The 15,924-nt window shown below is 45.6% G+C and overlaps 1 protein-coding gene across 1 annotated transcript; it reads right to left on the bottom strand.

The window, feature by feature from the left end:
- Window positions 1-1,442: 1,442 nt before the first annotated feature.
- On the bottom strand, window positions 1,443-14,354 carry LOC135368800 (cytochrome P450 4c3-like). Its single transcript, XM_064602313.1, has 11 exons — window positions 13,779-14,354; window positions 13,582-13,694; window positions 12,038-12,123; window positions 11,766-11,950; window positions 7,162-7,234; window positions 6,810-6,936; window positions 6,600-6,755; window positions 5,743-5,916; window positions 4,311-4,377; window positions 3,480-3,653; window positions 1,443-2,739 (listed from the first exon to the last, which is right to left on the bottom strand). Exons 1-11 carry the CDS (start codon window positions 14,026-14,028, stop codon window positions 2,573-2,575), a joined length of 1,572 nt encoding a protein of 523 aa, XP_064458383.1. The 5' UTR covers window positions 14,029-14,354; the 3' UTR covers window positions 1,443-2,572.
- Window positions 14,355-15,924: the final 1,570 nt, after the last annotated feature.

Here is a 15,924-nt window from a genome sequence, read left to right as displayed (position 1 = left end):
GAAACGGAAGACCACACACACACACTGGTTCCCTCTAACATTTCACACGGACTAGACTAGGACTACGTAGACGTACTGCAGGATGAGGCAGCATAGATATTACGAGAAAATGTTCCCGACCACCACCGTTTGATAGAACTTAGATTCCGAAAAATCCTTCCACAGACCCGCGACCTTTCGGCCATAATCTAAGTCGTATTGCCAACTGTAGGATGGGACAAGCGCAGGCTTGCCCACATCACGCTTGAAACCGATCCAACGAAACAGTTACTGCGAACATCGCCGCAAGCACGCAGGGGGCTCTGGCCGCTGCTAGATATCGTGCGTGCGAGTCATCCAATTTTGCCGGTGTGGCGGAGGTGTTGTACATGAAGATGTTCGCCTCTCCCGCAACGGACTCCCGTGACACTGCACAGCCGGTGATAGGATTCACTCCCGTCAGTCCCAGTTGAGGCTGTAAGCGGCAGACGCCCCACGGCCGAAGTGTCATCGGACACAGCGCGTACCCCTGCTGCGTCCGCCCGAGTGTTTCCGTACAGCCCCATGTGGCCAAGGACCCATTGTAAAGTGATGTTGTGACCAGTGGCTAAGAGTTGAATGCATTTCTGAAGCGTCATTGCGTGCAAGTCGCTTATCATGCTGGGGCGAGATGATGTCAGTATATCTAATGAAGTTTTGTTGTGAGTAAGAATGCCCCAGTTTCCGTTCATCGATCCGATAATATGCCCTAATTTTGCCCGGATGCCAAAAAATTCCGCTTCCGTAGAGGACATTGTATAAGCCTGAGGTTTGAAACCTTGCTCCAGGTCTTCATCCGGATTGTAGAAGTCCGCGCACGATCTATCAGGTGTCACTGAGCCATGGGTGTATATTTGGCGACTTTGTTGGTGAGGTTAGCTAAGATGCTCCAGTGAGAGTTCATGGACCACGACAGTAGAAACGTCGTTCTTTCGCAAAAGACTAGGGATACTAGAGCAAATATGGGGTCTTCCAAGTACTCACGTCGCTAGCGCGTAAGACAGAGTAGACCTTGAGTACATTGACCAAACCGTTTGCCTTGGTAGTGAGCTTCTTCACATGGTGGGACAACGTCAGGCCGTCAACATGAATGGCAAGAGTTATGCTCCGGCCACAGATAACAGTATTGGGAACAGCACCTTGGCAACTACGAAGAGCGCGACATGGCAGCAGCGGCACAAGCAGAATTCCATCACAAATACCCAAACCATTTCTGAACTCTTCAAGGTATCCGTTGAGCGACAAAAGCGGCATTACCTCATGCCGTCCTGCTCTCGTCTAGATGGTCACGACAATGATGATGATGGCAGTAGTAAAGAAATATCTGGAGATGTCTAATCCGTTGTCGAAATAACGCGTCGGAGTCAAAAGCAAGAACAGAGGCATCGACATAGCATTAGAAATCATTTATTTTCCAGGTTTTGGAGGCTTCACTGTCCCATTTAATGTACGTAGCTTGGGGACACAGGAATGACGGGTGCCAAAACATGCGAAATGATGAATCAGCAGTGTAACGTTGAAAAAAAGAAGAAGTAAAAGAAAACGAACTGTTTCATTAATGCAGTACCAATGCTCTTGCCGTCACCTACTATTTGACCAAAATCCTCGTTGTGAGGTTTACATTCACGTGAGGTCTTTATAATGTGCGGCCATACAGTTGTGCCTTAGAAGGAAACAGTAATTTATGCAGTTCCTTCGCAAAAGCGGGACAGCGTATTGAAAGGGCGAACACGTACGATGGCACAGTTGAAGGTTGTTCTTTCTTTTTTTGGCTTGTGTTGTGCATTTCTGGCAAATGATGAGCGATGGTAATACTGGAGTTAGTACAACCACCCTTAAAATGTACAGTAACCCGTGAGGGTATGGCCTTGACGCAGCGCAAGCCTTTAAGGTTTGAAACTAAAGTCGCAGCGTGCATGCAGCACATCCGGTGATGAGCTCGAGGTCAAAGCAGAGAATTGTAGGGGGCGCTAACCGCCCAACCGAGCATGCCGAGCCGCTGTCGCGCAACGATCTATGTATCAACCCTGTCCTGGACCTATGCCTCGAACTGAGTAGTCTGGAGCGGTATTCTCGGTCAGGCCTGAGAGGGCCCTGGGCCGCTTCAATAGCTTTGGCAGCGCTTCCTGCACGCGCAGCGAGCGCGTGCCCAATGCATTGCCAAGCCCATGGTAGGGCTCCTTGATGCCTTACGGATCCCTCAAGCTTCGAGGGGCCCTCTGAGTAGCCTTGGTAATGCAGTGGGCTCAGGCCTGACCGAGAATACGGCGGTGCAACCTACAACGCTCCGCGGGGCTTCCGTCTGTGCAGGCCGCTGCGCTCGCGCGTTACCTTTAAGTATGGCATTGGCTGTGCCGTTACATCGCTTCGTTTCCTACTGAGGTCCTGTCGCAGTGGGAAACGTAGGGTCTCACTGGCAGGGCACCAGTCAGCCAACCGCACGCCCCCGAAGTTTCAACGCATCGTGCTGCTTGAATAGATATTGGTAGATATCCTTCTTTGTGTGCAAATAACATAGATGAGTCCTTTGGTTCTTGCTGGGCACCGTCGCATGTTACTGGCTTTTGCGCGGAATGAATTTGACACGAAGCTGTTCCGTCGTTTTCAGCATCAATTGCATGTCGATGGTAAGGCTTTTCGTCGGCGTCTCAGACTCCACCTTGAATTGTCTTAGTAGGTGTGTGAGCAGTATTTTCTCCTCAGTTTTGGCGTACTTCTGACCTGAAGCGATATAGCACAAGAGTGAACGCTGCATTAGTGGTAGAAGTATGCAACGTACAACATGACTCCAACATGGCAAATTACTGCAGCAACAGGTTCGGCAAGCCTATTCAGGAAAAAAATATATCTCTGTGCCACATGTGCCAGAAGAACATAAAACACGCATGCAAATTATGACTTTAATGCTCTTTAAACTTTATGATAAGAAACCTAGGAATCCAGTACGTATTGTTGTACAGGTCGTACGGACTATCCATTTTCAAAAACTGTGATTTTCCTCCCACGTCATGTCACGTACAATCGCCGAATCGACTGCTCAAGGCACGACCATGCAACATCAGTTATAAAATGACACCCTATACCGAATTCTGCAAATTGCACATTTTGATTTATCGATGCGCATGGGATTGGCACGGTAATTGATATGAAACGATGAAAATATACCTTGACTACAGGATTTTCAACTGCGTTTGGCCAGTGCGAGCCAACAACATTTAAAACCTATTTTCAAAAGCTACCGCGCTGACTTCAATAACTGTTGAAATTGCGTGCTACATGCGAACAATCGACAGAGTCGCATAACGCTTCGTATAGTAGAACCCTTGGAAAAAGCCGCGCTTCACGTCCGTATAAGCTATAAACGAGAAATGTAACCCAAAGAAGAAAAAACCTTACCTAAACTGTATCAAACGGTATAAAGGCCATATTAAAGTGCGTAATGCATTATGGAATCGTCTTACCTATGCAATTCCGGAGTCCTCCGGCAAAAGGAACGAAGGCATATGGGTGCCTATCTTTGTTGTCCAAGAAGCGCTCCGGAATAAAGTCGTCGGGAGATTCGTAAACATTCGGATTCCTATGCAGGAAGTATATCATAACGAGGCCAACTGTGCCACTCGGGATCGTGTATTTCCCTAAATGCACAGAAGAGTCACTTGGTATCATTTCCTTTTAGAACAACAACAATAGATGATGACGATGAGATGGGGTGTTCCTTTTAGAAACGTAACTGGCGTGCGCCAGGGAAACGTTGCGCATAGCTATCCATGTAGACACATTAAACAATCTATCCGCTGCGTTCTGAAATATACTACACTCAAAGTGTGAAAATCATCATCAATTCACTCATTTCGGTGGATTTTCTTCTGGGTAGCGAAAGAGAGAGAGAGAAGGAAAATTGGAGAGGAAACAGATGACTATGTAGTTCGAAATGGCATTCATAACTCTCAAAACACAACTTCACCACACAACGCGCTGAAGGCTCACCATTGCATATAATGGTGCCGCTATGACTCCAGATTTGTGTAAAGCAGGCGGCGTACGCCTTTTTGTGACAATTAACATAATTGGAGCGTGTTATGCAGGTGAAGTTCTGTTCTAAGATCATCTCGTCTTCATCCCGGCTGCAGTCATGACGCTGTCCACATGAGTGTGGTGACTGACTACTCTATTTCCCCGAATCGTTGCTCGTACCGATGCTAACGTCTCTCTGTTCGTGCTTACCGTTCCGCTTTCGTACTGTTGCGAAAACGAAGTTGCCTATTAAAGCGTCAAAACGAAAGTTTCCTCACCTATTTGCGTGTCTGTCTGAAATTCCCGCGCTATAATGGGCAGCGGCGGGTACAGACGCAGCGCCTCCTGCGGAAAGAGCAAGAAAAACGCAAACGTGATCGTACGTCGTATGGTTGAAATATGGCTGTTATCGTGCGCATGCACGCGTGGAAGGCCGTATATGCTGCGGAATGAGACTTTCTCTCCACAGCGCCATAAACGTGATGAATAGATTCCTGCTTTCACGCGGCACTAATTTCGCGGTAAGCGGCAGCGTAATGACGGACCCAGAAGGTCGTTGATGATGGGACGGCAATTTCATTGAATGGGTCGCTTGTAGTGTGTACCATGCTGGGAGGCGATACTTGTCGTCGGAAAAGATGGTTATGTCACGTGCAGGGGATGGCGGCTTTGTGTACTTTTAAGTGCGATAATAATCTAAAGAAAGTGATGTTGAGGAACACAAGTACACAGGATTTTTTTTTGCAGCTTTCAGGTCTTGTGTCACGCGCCCTTGTAGTGCGAGTTTGAAAATATGCCGCATGTTCCACGATAAGGTTTATAAAGTCATTTTAAGAAACATCATTTCAGGGGGGTGTAGTTTATTTAAAATACTGTTTCAGATGGGTGCATTACGTTTAAAATATCGTGTCAGATAGGTACTTTGCACGCACTACTTTTAATACTCTTATTACACCTTTCAGTTAAGCCTTCGTAATAAAAAAGGTGCTTGTTTAGAAACATCCAAACACACCTGTTTCACACGCTGAGAGGGGTACAAAATTTACTGTGCCTTTAACTTTGCACGTGCCTGTAATTTTACTGTAACTTGTAAAGTTGTCAAAAATATCCGGGGGCGGAGAAGTCACGCCGTGGTATAATGCGCTGTGATAGTTTGTGCCTGCACTGGGGAGAGGGTAAAGCTTGGGGCAAATCACGTGACGAAGTGTCCGTCCAATCACAAGAGAGCAATAAGGAGACATTCATATAGACCTGCGTGGTACTCCGCTTGGGTCTAACAGAAGCAACCGCGTGCGCCTAACCTTGAGCTACTACTCCATTATTTGGGAGAAGAACCAATGGGGTCGCTCCATGGCAAATAGTGGAGAGAGGGAACTGGAGAGCTGCGCAGATAACTGACCTACTTGCACGCCGATCCTCTCTCGTGGACCATCGTTATACCTGTGCCGTTCCGCTCGTGTCCCGATCGTGCATTTTTGATACCGGTGTTTTTCTTGACCATGGACGATTGCATCTTTGGGTCTCTTTATTTATCATATCTGGCCTAGACAGCACAACGTACTGAAGGTACGAGTGAGTGCATAGGGCCGAACAGGTAGACCAACGTTTTTGGAGGTAGATCAAGCCGCAAGGCGCAGGGAGACAGCGAATTTACAGTCAACCAGTAAGAGCCACTGAGGTAGTACAAAGGGAATACGAGGTGCATCTCACTTTGACCACGCAATCCATGTACTTGAGTTGTTTGATGTCCTCGTGAGATACGCTGCCGTCGGGACCATCCCCGAAAACAGCGTCGAGTTCTTCGTGTACCTTCCGTTGAGCTTCAGGATGTGACCCAAGCAGGTGCAGGACGAATGAAGTCGATATCGCAGTCGTTTCGAATCCCTGCATACATTTGTGGACATAAAATATGGTTGCATGCAGTTACTCTTCTCGGTGTGAAGTACGTTGTGCTACAGTTTCGGAACACTAAGAGCAGCAGTGCACAGCCACTTTATAAAAGTGCACATTTTGAGCTGCGGCGCGGTTTGTGCGACAAATACCACGAGTTTTTGCACAGTCATTGTAACAGTAACTGTAGCGCGCGCGAGGGAGAGACGTGTTTGATCGGCGCGACGCTCTGTGCTCCTCGCACTTCTTCTGACATCCCGTAAGTGAGAGAGCGAGATTGACGTCACTACATGACGCGTGTGGGAGAACCAATCAGCTGGCTGGTAGCGTGACGTCAGTCAGCTTGGCCGAAGCGTATAGTATGTGGTCGGCCCTCCGTTCGTAGGTGACGATTTTTGGCAAATGAGAGCTAACCTTCCCTCCATGTTACTGCAGCAGGATCGGGCAGTGCCTCCAATGCGGCATGCCCCCCCCCCCCATAGAAAAACATCGATTTTTGTATCGATATTTTTCAAATTGATGTTATTGATGATTTAACAATATCGATAATTGATTGAGTACCAGTAATGTAACGACATTTTTTCCCGCGCTTATTCAAGCAGAACCTTTCGAGCAACACTAAATTACATTTCCTTTAGGACGAAATATGATAACAAGATCAGGTGCTAGAAGTGTACCCCTATGAACGCTGCCACGAGCTCATCAACCACATCAACATCGCGGAGACTGTGATCTTCCTTCAGCATCCTCATCATGATGTCGATGAACCTATTACTGTCCTTGTTTTCTTCCTTGCCTCCGGCGTTGTACTCTTCGATCTTCCTGCACATAACCTAAACGTTCAGAAAACTTTTCACGCTCCATATTGGCCAGGTGATACGGCTTACCTCGGTGTTGTACTCGCGCAGGTGCCTTGCGTAGTGGTAAAATTGCTTGGCATCATTCGTGAGGTTGTAGAGGAAATCGTACCAGAGAAGAGGGTTCAGCATTCGTGATACGATCTTCGCACCAATCCTGAAAAAAAAAAAAAAAAATTAAGACGACGTTGCGACATAATTTTCGGGTGGGGAAGAATATTCCAACTGTTTACTAATGCGAGCCGTATGTGCAGCTTGAACGGACGTAGCAGGGACGAATATCTTGTTTACAGACAACGAGTATCTAAGTGAGGAATGGAATGCTGCGGCAGACCTTGCTACTCACTACTGCGGATAAACTCATTCTCGCTCATAGACTCACTCTTCCATTGCTCCGAGAAGAAAATGTTGCTCCACTTCTTTTTCTTCGTCAACTTTGACGTTCAAGGCTGTCTCTAAGAAGTGAAGGGAAAAAAATAAAAGTGAGAGTCTTGTGTACTTGTGTGAGAGACTTGTGTAAATCTAAAAGCGGCAATGAGAAATCCCTAGCGGAAAAAAAATGAAGAAAGAAGATTCCGCTAACACAGTCCGTCCGAAACATCTAGGAGAATCAAATTTGTTGCTTATCCGAATGTGAACGGCAAATATTCTGATGGGGAGGGGGGGGGGGAGGGGGCATATGTTTACTAAGAGAAAGGAAAGGTCAGCCAGAAGAAGGTCGGCTTGCTATTTAAAAAAAAAAGAAAGAAAAATGGGGAGGAAATCAAAGGAGAAGCAACACGGAGAAAAGGGGGAAGGGAAAAAAAGCAAGGGGGAAGACAAAGAAGAAAAGGAAAGGAAGAACACAAAACTAAAACTGAAAAGTCACACACACGGTCACAGAATCACAAGGCTGATGGGCTTTGCTTTCTGCCATAAGCTTCTTTTCCACAACTTGTGAACGCATCTGACCTGTCACGTGACTACAGACTATGGTAATTGATTACCGTTACTATCACTCTGGTGACAAAAGTTTTTGTTTTGTTTTTTACGAATTATTCGACTAAAATTGCAATCAAGTAACGGCTAAACAAGTAACGCGTTCCTTTGTCCGTTACTTTCGATAATAATATATGGCTAATAAAGTCATATGGCTAATTAAAGTTCGTGAAAATTACACATATCTTAGCCCGCTTTTATGAGGTCAGAGTCCGTTGTCTTTGAACAGGACAGGAGGTTTTGTTTATGTAAACACGTTATGCATTTAAACAACACATTGTTTTCGTCTTATCATCTCCATTACCATAAACATTTCCGAAAAGCTGAAGCCACGGCGATAAATCTCGAGAGCTAGTAGACACGGCAAGAAGGACAACCGTAACTACGGACTGAGCGTTCTGAGCAACCCTGTGCTCTGTGCATCTCCTTCCAAGGCGTTGACCCTTGAAGTCTTCACAATATAAGCGTTCGATCGCGCTACATTATAACTTCGAAATTCCTGGGACTCGCTATGTCCGAAGCTTTGACCGACTGTACATACAGCATGTTGCGGTAGGAAGAGATTAACTTGTCCCCAGGCGCTCAAAAATGCATGTGCGGAATGCTATTACAATGACCTCCACTTATCATAGTGGAAAGTAAAGCAGATAGGAAAGACAATGATGGCGTCTGTGGTTGGTTATGTCTATAAAATAAGCTTAGTCGAAAAGAAATCGATTATACTGCAATCGATTACGCAGAATTGTAATCAGATTACCTGAAAAAATACTTGCTCGCAACACTGGTCGATTACTAGTCAGAAAAGTAATTGATAACTCGTAAGGCAATTACTTGAAACGCGTTACGTACAAGTCTGCACGGTGACGCCCACCAGTAGCAGCTGTGCTGCTCCCACCGCATGGTCGATATCGAAATTCCCCGCCAGAGGTATTTAGGACGCTCCCTTGGCGTGGTATGCAGACCCCATCAATGTAATGAACACCGCATGATTTGCAGTGAAATAATGGCGCAAGCGATCGTTGTTTCATCGTTGTAATATTAAAGTAATTCACTCAGACGTCTTCCCTAGCTTGGCGAGCATTATGCTCTTGCGCAAACACACATAAAAAAAAAGTAGAAATGTACATCATGATCATAATCAACATCGAATTATCGTTACCTAACGAGCGTCTTCCACATTTCGTTCTGGTTACAGTCACATCCACCACACTTTTTCGGTACTGTACAAGGGGATCAAATATTTGTCGTCACATATCTCAGCTGTAATGATCCCGGCTTTATTTACAAGAAAACGTCTCGCTCACCGAAAAACATAAGAAGGTAGCAGGCCCATTATCTTCTGTTGTCTCTGTCTTGTTGTCGTTAGCGTTTGCCAGAGTTTTTCTACAACGCGTGCGTGTAACTGCACCTTTGCAGTTCTGGTGCAAGGCACTGGATACATATCACCTCTTAATATGGTCAATTTCTTGGAGATATTCCGTTCCCGGGAATGTTAGTCTTTTCGATCAAATAACGAGAAGATACAATAAAAAATAATACAACAGCAGCTGTCCGACAGTAAGCTCGGACCCACCACTCGTAATGAATGGAAATATATACGACACTACCTGCTCGTATCTATCTGATACCTCGTGCAAGACGCCCCGGCATATCTTGCACTAACGGCAGTGGAGATTGTCGAATTATATTCCAAAGTACATAATCAGAAAGGTACGTGAGGATCGGGAACAGTGGAAGCAGTGTATTTAGGCTACTTTGGGGAGGGGTATCAACAGAGTCATTGGTGTACGCAGTATAGTAATTGTGGACACAGGTCAACCCCGCATGAAGGACATAATCGTGGACATAAAATTACCCTTCGTATGTGAGAAGGCTGCAGGGTGGACGGACAGCCCATAGCAGGTCAAGCTGGAGGAAGAAGGTCGACTGGAAGGAACCAGCACAATCGTGGCAGTAATCCATCTGTTGATAATACTGTCATCTCAGGGACAGGGTGTCATGAAAAGAGGACGTCCCATGAACCATAAAAACACTGGGACAGCACAGCACTCCACAGAATCAGCACCGGCGCAGCAGTGACTGAACAATCCACGCCGAGACTGGGAGGTGACACGGTTTCGAATCCTGGCACAGGCTGTGCTGTCTGAGGTTTTCCCTGGGTTTTCCGAAGACGTTCCAGGTGAATGTCGGCAAAGTTCCCCCTGAAGTTTGCCCAGGACGCACACTAACCCGCTGTCCTCCACTCCTTCCTGCTGCCCTCTCTCCATCTGTCCACGTCTATACGCCACTAAAAAAAAGTGACCGAACAGCAGCAGCCCCGGCCCAGCAGTGACCGGACAGCAGTAGCACCGCGCATGCGTGTCAGACGATCCAAGACGCGAACAAACACTGCAGTCAAGACGAAATGATCGATCATCTGGTGACGGCTTACCCCTCTCACCTACAGGCAAAACCAAATCTATAAAAGAAATTGCAAGTAAAGAGAGGGTTACGACGGCATGATGGACATAGCATCCGCTCGTCTGAGGTGACTACAAGGACACGATAAGACGGTGAGGTGATGGGATCGAGTCCCGCCGCTGGCTGTGCTTTTCCGTTATTTCATCGACACGCATGCACCGCTATGACATCAAGGACACACTACCTTCGAGCAACATGCCGGACATGCATCTCGGCGCGAAGACAGCTCTCGCTGTTTGAGTGATACTGCACCAGTTTCTTTTCAAAGCTGGTGCAAGATGCGAAGAACCCCGGCCAACGAACAACGCAGGACCCCAAACAGAAGACAAGCAGGGTTATGACCAGACGCTTCTAGCAAGAATCACAGGAGGAAGCTGGTCGACAAGAGTCTTACACGAGACTCAAATCGACTCAAGGGTTAACTCATCCAACTATACAGGCGATCGTCTCCTTTGCGCGAGATATGACGTTGCCCACCAACGTGGATCCAACTGCGGCAATCGCGAAGGCGACACGACAGCCACATTAGCCTATTTTTCGCGAAACCTGAATCAAACGCGAAGGACATTACTGTGTACGGAGCGACGAAGGGAACTGAAGTAAAGCTGAGAAACGGGATATCGGTTCATGAAAGCAGTTTACTCTGCTTCATTGCTGCGAATGGAGGCGTGTTATATTGCTTATTTTATGTCATTTTATATTCCCATTCCCTTCCTAAATGGAGCAGCACGGCTCTCGAAATTAGGGTTCGAAACATGAGTGTTGTATTTGTAGTTTGGTATATGTTGACTGAATTTATTTTTCTGGTGTTCTAGATACGATACTGAGACATTTCCTCTTTTGGACAAGCGTGAAATTAACTTGCGCTGCTTGTGTTTGCTGCGTCGTATCCTTCCGCGCCTATTAAACGCTAAATCATCATCGTCCTCATGTGCTGTGGGCGGACGTCCGAGGCCAAAGACCTATCAGCATCCGCCATGATGTAGGCTTGCTATTCCCAAATGAAAACAAACGGAAGGAAGGTAAGAAAGGATGAAGGAGATTAAAGGGGGTTGCGACTTGTCATCCTAGATTATATGAAGTAAACGTAAGAAAACCTGAACGTGCGTTGAAAGTTTCACAGCGCAGAAGTTAAACGGAGAAAATGGGAACCGCCGATACCGAAACTCATGCTGCTCTGACGTCAGTCACATCACAGCCCTCACTGCCGCCAGTGAGGCAGCGCACGAGAAGTCACGTGCTTGCAGCTGCCAATGGGAATTGACGCAGCTCTGAGGCATGCGCTTTCTTCGGGAGTGCGTTCGAGGGCTTATGTCTCGCTAATACGACACGTAAAAGGATCATTCTTTTTTTGCTCTGTATTCTGGGGTGCAATGCAATGCGTTCATGATGTAGTGAACCACATATATGAAAGTGTCTCAACCCGTTCTACGCTTCTGTTACGCATGTTATTGTTTAGTAACAGTAGCCCCGACTGCAGGGCTGTTGAAAGCAATTTGGTCGCTCTCATTACGATGTGACTTTCTTATATAGAAGTTCCTTATTTACCGTAGAATATCCCTAACCCAGCTGTGCGTACGACGGGCAGCACGTCGACGTAGTCCTCCTGAAGCCTCAGTTTGTGTGCCAGAGCGTTGGCCCTTCGGTTCATCACGGGAACGTACTCATCCAAAATTTTGAAGTGGAACGCGGGAGTGAAAGCTTTTCGTCGAATCCTCCACAAACTTGTCTCCCTGGTCAAAATTGTTTTGGGATATATATTAAGGGGTACAACCGATAAACTCGTGGAACAATGGGCATTCGAACAAAAATGTGCTTACAACGTGAGAATTCCATCGCCGTTCCAGGGTGCCATAAACTGATAAAGGAAGGGCTTGTTCTGGTTCTCGTTCTTCGACAGGATGCCCTATAGTGCGAGGAGAGGGAGTGGTTCGTGACGACAAATAGAGCACATTAGTGATTGTCTCATTGATGAAGCATAAAATTGTTAGCGACCGGCGTATAGCCACAGTTATCTTTTCGAAGACCACCAAACAAAGTTCTTGTTTCTTTGTTTGATTTACTGAAAATAGAAACCGACACTGAAGATTTTTGTTTAAGTTTAATTTGTACAAGCTTTCGCGTGGAGGTCCACGCTTCCTCAGGTACCTGAGGAAGGTACCTGAGGAAGCGTGGACCTCCACGCGAAAGCTTGTACAAATTAAACTTAAACAAAAATCTTCAGTGTCGGTTTCTATATTTTGTTTATGTGATCTACAGGACTTGACTCCCCTCTTCGTATACGCTTTTGATTTACTGGTGAACTGAGAAACGAAATATAGAAAGAAATCTTCAGCAAGCGATTCAAGAAAAAGCCAATGAGTGCCAGCACCAAGGGGGAGGGGGGATATGTTTATTGAAAAAAGAAAAAACGAGGAAAGGTCAGTCAGGCATAGACCGACTTGCTATTCCTTTCGTAAAAAGAAAACCGAAAGACAGGAAAGAAAACGAAAAAAGAAAAACGAAAGAAAACGAACAAAAAGGAAAGAAAACCAAAAGGAAGGAAGAAAACGGATAAAGGGGGAAAAAAACGAAAGAAAGGAAAGAAAACCAAAGGGTTGAAACGGGACCCTACAGATTACCGGTGACGAATGCTACAGTCTCTATGTGTTGTGTTTGTCCTCATATAGGTGGAGTTCACTTCGGGTGGTTAAGGTGTCTGTAACGAAATCTGGCAGCAGACTGCAGCTAAAATTTCTATTACACGAGCGAATCCTACGACTCTTCCTTTTGAGAAAGTTTATCGATTAACGTAAAAGGTTCGGAGAAGTTGCAAAACACGACACGACGAGTTCCACGGATAGTTTCTGTTTTAGTGTGTGTTTATATTTAGTAAGAACATGAAAGTAATGGCGTGAAACATTCTCGGTAAAATTACCTGCCTATAAAATGCGTCCCTCATATTATCAAAAGGTACCGTTGAAGCGAGATGTTAAGCAGATGATAAAATGTTTTCACGTATTTCCATCGTCGGACTTGTGGGATCAATTGAAAGAGTTTACGTCGCACACGGCTACAGTTACAGATACGCCATATGTTTTTGTGTAATTTTTTTTTTTTCATGTCTCACAGTACCCCCTCCATGGTTAGTAGCGAACGAAGGATTATCCAGAGAACCGGTAACGAAATGTTGGGGGAAGAGCCCCTCATAGAGAGCCGCCGATATTTCGATCAGAGACTGAACATTTCTATATTTCGAACACTGTTATTTCAGACAGACTCCGTTCGAAATACCGGCGGCTCTCGTCCTGAAGCTCTTCTTTTAACAACCCCCTCTATTAGTCGCATGCCACAAAAACTTCAAACATCATTATCATCACAGTACCTCAACAGCATCGGGAGAATATCCCATCAACATAGGTGTTGTTCCGAAGTACATGACACTGACGTCTTCGTGCATTGCGTTTTCGAACATCATTTTGAAATATTTGAAAGCCTCTGCAACAAAATAGTTTCTTTTCTCAGTGCACACAGCTCAGTAACCATGGTTCAAATAAGCATAATACAGGAACGTGAACCTACTTGCCGTGTACGAAAGATCACCGTCCATCTTGGACATTGAGTTCCACATGTCCAGTACCGTGAAGAAAGACCATTGCTTGAAAGGCCGTGGCACATTGCGCAGATACCAATATATCCTGCACCATCGCAGGATCGACTTGATGTTTATCAGCAGCATTCCCGTCAACACAACCGTGCAGATACTGGCCAGTGTCGTCGTCCACGGAATTGAGGCAATGCCTAACATTCTACTCGTCGCTATCACTGCCATGTTCCTGTGGTTGTTCGTCTTCTCCGATGTCACCGTAATGTGATCTGCGAACGCTTTTATAGCATATTATCAACGTTTTGGAAGCAATGGAGTGAATACGTTCATTAGCTCTGATATTCAGCGCCTCCCGGTTTCCGTTTTACGTGCAATGCAATATGTAAGACAGAACACGGAATAACCTGACAGAGGTCATGGAACTTGCAGCAGGACACGAGATCCAGCAGATTATCCCAATCCGTCGACGTCGAGGAAAAAATGTACCGAATTTATCAACGCTCCGGAACTCTAAAGGGCGAATTGATGTACGTGCGGTTGTTCTAGGACGAGTGCAAAGAGTTCGGGGGAAAATCCTCTCTTCCATCATTTCGCATTCCCGGTGTCTGGAATAGTCTTGCGCTAAAGATAGCAGCTCATTAAGCGTATATATGTAGACGCATGTGCTTAGTCAATATAATAATCCAGTCTGTACCGCTTTGAAACTTAACAAGCGGAACAAACAGAAAAAGACTGGAAAAACGACATGACGACACTTTCGTGCATATAGGATTTGTCTGCATAGACAGGATAATTGAGCCATGCTGCTGTGCGTCGTCAATGGCAAATTGGTTTGCATAGGTGAATCAGAACAAAAAAAAAAGGAAAGAAAATGAAGAGAAAACACACAAAACACAAACGAAAAGAGAAAAAACAAGAAGACTTGAAAAATGGCATGAGGATAGTTGCATGACGACAGTCGTGCATATATAGGATTTGTCTGGAAAGACGGGATAACTAAGTAGTGCTGCTGTGGGGCAAATTGGCTTGCATTAGGAGCCGTGTCTCGCTTTACTATAGCACGCGTTATTTCGGCGATGTTTAATTCACATACAACATATTTCTAGGCATATTGAAGACAAGGGCTTTATACCCCTGCCAGACGGGCACGATAAATGCCATTTCAATGCACGGTGAACGCTACGGGAAATGGGGCATTTGCCGTGCTCGTCTGTCTGGGGTATCAGGTTAGTAATGGCTTAATGGCATTTTTGCTAACGTTTATTTTGTTCCACAAGTATCTTGTTGGCGACTGCGAAACTTTGGGTCTCAATTCTGACAGTGTAGAATAATTTTATCCCCCACTCCATCTTTTTTTTTTCTTTTTCACATCACCATCACCATCCCCAAACCCCGGAATGTAAACCGATCATGTTGTAATGCATCGCCATGTCATTTTACGGCTACTGGCATAGATGTCAAAACACATCTCGCTTTAGTTCCACCCTCTTGCAATTGCGTTGTCACCCCATTAGTTCATTGTGAATGCCAATAATTCGTTTTTCGATTTCTTCCTATCTTTTCGTCCCCTTTCCTTTTCCGTTCCTCTTTACGAAAGGAATAGCAAGTCGGCCTTTGCCTGACTAACCTTTCCTTGTTTTTTTTTTTTCTCAATAAACATATTCCCCCCCCCCAATAATTCAAGCCACTGAAACGCATAAGGAACAGCCGTGTACAGTGTATAATTTATAGCGTGGAATAATTTTGCTCACATGACTGTGATCTAGTATTCGTTGACCGTCTGCACACACCCCGAAGAAATTCAAGGATCCTAGCAGCGCATGCAAAGTGAAAATTGAGGAAGTGATTTTGCGTGTACGTGTATTTCACTATTCCACTCGTGAAATCAGGGCAGCTCCACATACTGTTTCTCAAAATTGCCGTTACGCGTCAAATTGTGGTTACATGTCACATAGTATATTGGGATCTGCGGCGAAACAAAATGCGATACAAAATTGATTCCGTACAAATCTCTTATCAGGCCAGTGCTAGATTATGCACGCTTCGTCTGCTGGGTTCACTACAACGAAACCAACTCACACAAGTTAACCAAGATTCAAAGCCAGGCCGTGAGGTACATAT

The sequence above is a fragment of the Ornithodoros turicata genome, chromosome 9 (assembly GCF_037126465.1).
Source record: "Ornithodoros turicata isolate Travis chromosome 9, ASM3712646v1, whole genome shotgun sequence".
In the NCBI taxonomy this organism is placed as follows: Eukaryota; Metazoa; Arthropoda; class Arachnida; order Ixodida; family Argasidae; genus Ornithodoros; species Ornithodoros turicata.
This window is presented reverse-complemented; position numbering and strand designations above follow the sequence as displayed.

What these genes read in the sequence shown, in the direction of transcription:
- LOC135368800 (XM_064602313.1), bottom strand. Translation starts at nt 14,028, where the DNA reads ATGGCAGTGATAGCGACGAGTAGAATGTTAGGCATTGCCTCAATTCCG. An exon ending in TGATCTTTCGTACACGGCAA is followed by an intron (nt 13,695 to 13,778) that starts GTAGGTTCACGT and finishes ATTTTGTTGCAG; the next exon opens with AGGCTTTCAAATATTTCAAA. An exon ending in ACATGGATTGCGTGGTCAAA is followed by an intron (nt 4,378 to 5,742) that starts GTGAGATGCACC and finishes CTCTTTCCGCAG; the next exon opens with GAGGCGCTGCGTCTGTACCC.